Source organism: Aulostomus chinensis, chromosome 17 (genome assembly GCF_037954235.1).
Source record: "Aulostomus chinensis isolate RoL2024-O1b breed Wild chromosome 17, RoL_Achi_v1.0, whole genome shotgun sequence".
Classification (NCBI taxonomy): domain Eukaryota; kingdom Metazoa; phylum Chordata; class Actinopteri; order Syngnathiformes; family Aulostomidae; genus Aulostomus; species Aulostomus chinensis.
This window is the reverse complement of record NC_141336.1, coordinates 10,383,136-10,389,135: the sequence shown is the minus strand read 5'-3', so window position 1 is coordinate 10,389,135 and position 6,000 is coordinate 10,383,136. Positions and strand designations below refer to the sequence as shown.

General features: G+C 39.8%; 1 protein-coding gene across 10 annotated transcripts in view; it reads left to right on the top strand.

The window, feature by feature from the left end:
* Positions 1-2,788: 2,788 nt before the first annotated feature.
* stxbp5b (syntaxin binding protein 5b (tomosyn)) overlaps positions 2,789-6,000 on the top strand; it is a 36,863-nt gene continuing 33,651 nt past the window's right edge. For all 10 annotated transcript variants that reach the window (XM_086181839.1, XM_086181838.1, XM_086181833.1 and 7 more), the window contains exons 1-2: positions 2,789-3,274; positions 4,512-4,609. In XM_086181839.1, coding sequence (XP_086037965.1) covers positions 3,131-3,274; positions 4,512-4,609 — 242 coding nt within the window. In that variant the 5' untranslated portion in view covers positions 2,789-3,130. The remainder of the gene's footprint in view (positions 3,275-4,511; positions 4,610-6,000) is intronic.

Sequence of the window (6,000 nt, the reverse complement as noted above, 5' to 3'; positions counted from 1 at the left end):
TTGTGATGAAGATGATGAAACTCAGGTCATGATCAGACTTGTAAGGTCAGAATCAGAATGCTGTAAACAAGAAAATACATTGTTGAGTTTGATGAAAGTTGTGCTAGTTTGGCTGGTTGGAATGGTTAATGGTGCTCTATGTTGACTTGAGCAGGGCTTGCACCTTTGAGGGCAACCTGCCCAAGCCTACCAGGTTACTTATTAAAAAAAATGGTACAGCTAAGAGAAACATCACCATTTGCTGGGGTGATAATATAAGTTTTATAAAACAGAAACAAAAAATTTCAACCAAATTAGGCATTTCTGTTCTTAATTATAATTTTTATTTTCAGGAACACACAAAAAGGTGAAAATAGACAAAGGCGGATAAGGTACAGAACATCTGTACTGAAGTTACATATTACTGTATATATTATGTCCTTGTCACAAAATTGAAATCGCAAAATTGCCATTACAGAAGTTATTTGAGTCAAGGATATAAAATTTAGTTACGATACAATTAACTTACAACTTGAATGTCAAAATTGTCATTGACACTGACGTAACAAGAAAATTTAAAATTGGTAATGCAACTGTTGCTATATGTCATTGTCGTCCTCTGCTTCTCCGGGTCCGGGTTGTGGGGGCAGCAGCCTCAGCAAGGAAGCCCAGACTGTCCTCTCCCCAGCCACTTCCACCAGCTCTTCCGGGGGAATCCTGAGGCGTTCCAAGGCCAGCCAAGAGATATAATCCCTCCAGTGCGTCCTGGGTAAGCTCTGTGGCCTCCTCCTGGTTGGACATGCCCAGAAAACCTCCTGAGGGAGGTGTCCAGGAGGCCTCCTCACCAGATGCCCAAAACACCTCAACTGACTCCTTTCGACATGGAGGAGCAGTGACTCTACTCTGAGTCCCTCCCGAATGTCTGAGCTTCTCACCCTATCTCTCAGGGAGAGCCCAGCATATGTTCATTTCATAATTTTCATTACTTTTAAAACATTTATACAACTTTGTAATTTTAGTTAAGGAATAATTATTTTGCTCTGCAGCAGTTTGAGGGAAATGTCATGAAACATTGGTATCGTTTGGAACAGCACGTTTGAACTGACTTTTGTTCGGTTTATGAAATGATCAGCCCTCTATCTCTGCTGTCATATTCATTTTTGGCCCAGGATGAATTAAATTCTCACAAACTTTTGGCTAATATTTTGACACAGGCAACTTTATACCCAAGATAACCAAGAACAGAAAACGTTATAGTTACAAGCATGTTGCCATCTCTTTAAATCAAATTCATTCATAAGCATGAATGAGAGGTTACTAATAAGGCTATTAGTAACATACATGAGTTCTTACTTAATTTTAAAACTAAGTTGGGAATCATCTACTGTTTAAACGTGTTGGCTGCTCCTGATTATTTAAAAGTTGTACTTAATCCCAAAGAAATAACAGTAGGAGAAAATGTGGGTTACCTAACAAACGACAGCTCACAAAGGTCATCAATTAAACAGGTTTTCTGTTGTTCATCTGACCGGATTTTCTAGTTTTCAATTCTCCGTGGAAGTAAAATAACCTCCTTTTTTCCTCCTTAGGGAACCAGTCGAAGGAGGAAATATGGCCTATTTTTCATGCACACACAATAGGTTGGATCCAGAATTGGGGTCCTATGAAAGAAGTATCAGATTTCTGTGGGAAAGATCTTTAATGAAGATGATGGAAAAATGAGTTGAGAGCCATAGTTTATGACAACTCCAAACAAGTTTTTAGTGATTGTAATTTTAACTGCAATTACAGTTCTTTCTGATCGTAATGATATTTTTAGGTTTTGAAGCTGACATGAGAGGATCGCTGTCCTTTTCCCCACATTTGAGTGTTGAGCAGATATTCAGCCCTACTCAGCCAGCAGAGGGCTGTCAAACACATGGAAAAATGTGATATGAGCTAAACTACAGTATATGGCCAAAACTTGAAAAACCACTAATAGGTGTACAATAAAATATAACATGGGAATGTTGATGAACGATATGAATGTTGAATGTTACAATATTAGTCTTAACTGAGCATCTGATTAAGTTTAAAGGTCTTTTGAGGGCTGTTATATGTGGTGCTGATCTGGACTTATCATACAAAGAGGTGTTACTGACCTCTGTGTTGGCTGTTTTTCTTTCAGCAGCACTTCAGCCTCATTTTGCAGTTGATCATGTTTTGAATGCCTGCAGTTTAACACTCATTGCTTATATTGCAGTGTATTTGTACAATTGTTTGTCCTGATTGTGTCAGATACAGTTGACATGCAATGTAATGGAAACACTTTACAAAATTAATGTATTCAACTTTTAGTAAATTCCTAAATAATATTCAATTAAGGGGAGTTGGGAATACAGAACTAGTTTGAATTTACTATTACTTTCCTCTAAGCAAATTGAACCAAACACTTCTCTATCTTTCCCACCTGAAAAATTGACATGTCTACAGAATATGGTACTTTATTTTTAATTTTAATATTTTCTATACTCCATATGAAAAATAATATTAGTGGAGGGTGTGTATCTAAAAATACTCGCCTGTTAGCTGTTCCAATAACACACTAAAGGTCAGTATTTATCCAAGAACATCTTTCAAATTATATTACCCAAAGAGTCACATCTACCAAATACATAATAGATCATGTTTAAACGTTTCCGTTCACAATACAGCAAAAATTCCCATCGAGGTCAGAGACTTTGAAGGGTCACAGATCACAACAATTCAAGACGACAGCGCTGCATCCGGGTGCCGCCGGAGCGCAGACTCAATCCCCGCTGCAGTTGACTGCGTTTCCGTAGCCAGTTTGCTATCCACTGAGCCCTGCTGGGGACAGAGCTCACGGAAACGATTCATCTCGGTCGAATAACGACAAAGCTGGCCACATACATGGCGGATTAACACTATTATCGGGAAAGACAGGGAAAGATGGACAATATCAATGTCCGTGACTAGGGTGCATTTGGAGTGTGCGCTGGCAACACCCTCCCTTTCCTGTAAGATGTGTACAGAAAGATATTAACTGTGCTTTATTTCGGCTAACTAGCTAGCAGCCCCCCCCCCCCCCCCTTCCAATTTATGGTAGCTCGCTCGGTGTGTTTTTCTACCGTCGCGTCTGTACCGGTGGAAAATGAAGAAGTTCAACATTAGGAAGGTGCTGGATGGCTTGACAGCGGTCTCCTCGTCCTCCTCCACCACTGCTCAGACGGGGACTCCCAAGGAAAACGATGTGGTCCTGGAGACTCTTCAGTCGGAATATTTTCAGCTCTGCAAGGTGGGTTTCCGTTGATAACAGCCAACATTATCGGACTGTTTTTACACACACTGATGGTCAGATGACAGCAGCGTGATCAGACACTTGATCCGTCAGCACTAGTGCTCAATGGGAGGTGTACCTTGACACTGCACATATTTAAAATATCTTCAAAAAAACATTTGCAATGGAACTTATCTCAAGAACTCAATCATTTTCCAGGCTGTGCACATCAGCTTTATGCAGTTATTTGTTGCTACTCTTAGGCTGTTTGCATTGCACTGAATGGTCCCCTCCAGTCAGTTTTCCATGATGGCTAGCAAAGTTAGCAAGCAAAGCCAATTAGCTCATTGCTAAGAAAGCAAGTGCAATTATGTTATTTAAAGGGTGTGCTCGAGTCTATTTGAACAATATAATTTTGGTTCGAAAGTTATCCTCTACATTCAGGAGGTGAAAATGCATTCAGTTTGGCTGAAGGTAAAAATATCGTCGTGTTTCATTGCTTCATTAAGAGGTAATAAGGAATTCTGAAGGCTTTTATCAGTTTGATCTAAACTTAAGCTTGCATACTTCCTCTGATCAGTCATTCATATTATCATTATTGACATGAGGAGTGTTTGAAAAGACCATTGATAAGCTTGGCACACCTAAGATTTGTGAAACTATAATTTTTGTAATAATAATTATAATAATAACAATAATAACACAAAATAATAGTGTTTTGTAGCCTCACATAATTTGTCTTTTAAAGTTATGCTAATGCAGCCTATCATGTGTGGCATGAATGTGTTGAGCATCTAGGAGCACCAGCCCACCAGCTTATTCTGCCCCTGCGGGGGGAGCAGAGTAGGTCAGGTCCCTAGGTTACAGAGGGCCAGGGCATTACCTGTTACATAATCCTGCTGCAAGCTGTGCAGGGCTCATGGATGCTTTGGCAAGATTTTCAAAGTTATACACCCCTGATGATGTTTTGGTAGCTGGAATACTGCAAGAATTGAGTACACTAGCAGGCTGTCACTGATGTCTCAGCCCACACACAAGTCAGCCAAATAATAATAATAAAAAAATACTCCCACTAGCACTAATCTTAATGCTTTACCTAATCTATTTTGTTAATAGGACTAATTTTCCACATTGATAGATTATATTGCCTTTTGGAGTTAATGAAAATGTTTTTCTTCAGTAAAGCTAGCTTGACTGTGCAGCAGATGATTGATTTGCTGGCTGGGGGTCTGATATAAATTCTGCTCTTTCCTAGACTGTGCGTCATGGTTTCCCATATCAACCATCCTCAATGGCTTTTGACCCTGTGCAGAAAATCTTGGCCATTGGGACTCAGGCTGGAGCTTTGAGGCTGTATCCTTTTTGTTACATTAAAAATGAAGAGAGTTATGCAAGAAAAGTAAAGCTTGGATGTTTCTGCATATATTATTTTTTTATTCGTCCTTTCCTCACACACTCTTTAGCTTCACCTCTTTTTTGTTACATGATCCTACCTGTCAACATTCCATAAATGTCTTGAGAATTGAAAAAAAAAACTTTTTCCGTTACCTAAATAAAAATCAAGAGCGAAACACACTAGCTAGGTTGTGTTAGTGTGCAGCCAGTAGCCTCCTTCTCCAGGAGCACCCACGCTCATTAGTGGTATCTCTGCAGTAGCAACAGCTCCTCTGCCATATGCCGTGGAGCCAACCTCATCAACTGGGCTGCCCAGTCTGTGCCAGGAAGCCTTTTCACATGTTCTGTAAACATAGCTGGATTAGCACAACACACTATCAAGCTGCTACAGTGCTGCAAGGCCCCCCTGGACAGTTGGGGAGCCAGTTTTGTACTTATTTGTATGTACTGGGTAAAGACTTGTTTTTTGAGCCTTCCATTAGTCACAGCAACAGACTAATTAACACTGCATGTAATAGTGTGGTCAATTTTCAGTTTATTAATACAATAACAAGAATGACCTGTCAGTGTAAATACTCAGTTTCTCCATCTTTATTTAGATGTTCACTGGAAGTGACTCCATCTTCATCTTCACTCCCTTTCTAGATTAAGAGTATTGTGTTTAAAGGGCAACTCCCAGAGAACACACACTGGCTTCCACGTTTTCCTAATGTGCAAGGTGTAGCTGATGGGATTACTGTCACTCAGGCAATTGGTCCATTTATCAAAAGACAGGCTGTATCGATCCACCTCATTGCCCCCGGAGTTTGGAAACGCTGCCACAGCTCAGTAGACATAAGCTCAATGAGGTGTCTACAAGCAATAAATGTCTGCTTTTACAAGAGCTGTCTCAGCTTCAGTGTTTTAATCTTTGTGTTTCTGGAGAGTAAAGAGTTCCCTACTCTTTAACATATGCATTCCCTTAAATCTTACAACATACTGTATAGACCTAGCAGCTGGTTTGAGCCAAAGGCAAAACAATGCAAGAATTAAAAATTATTTGACCCGAAGAGAATAGGTGTCAGCAAAATAGAAATTACACAAAGTTGTATTCTGGTTCAGCTCATCTTTGCTTGCTGAAAATCAGACTTTTGGTTTGATGCAAAAATGTTTTCTGTCTTTTTCAAGTTTGTGAGCCAGAATATTTTAAGACAACTTCCTGCAGCGATCATGATCAGCTGACAACTCAAGAAAACTTGCTGATGTTGAAATGATGTGGTGAACCACACTGGTTTACCAGATGAGGAAGTGTCAACAAAAAATGGGTGACATGATGACTTGTGTGATGTTTTTCACTTTTGGGTGCTAAG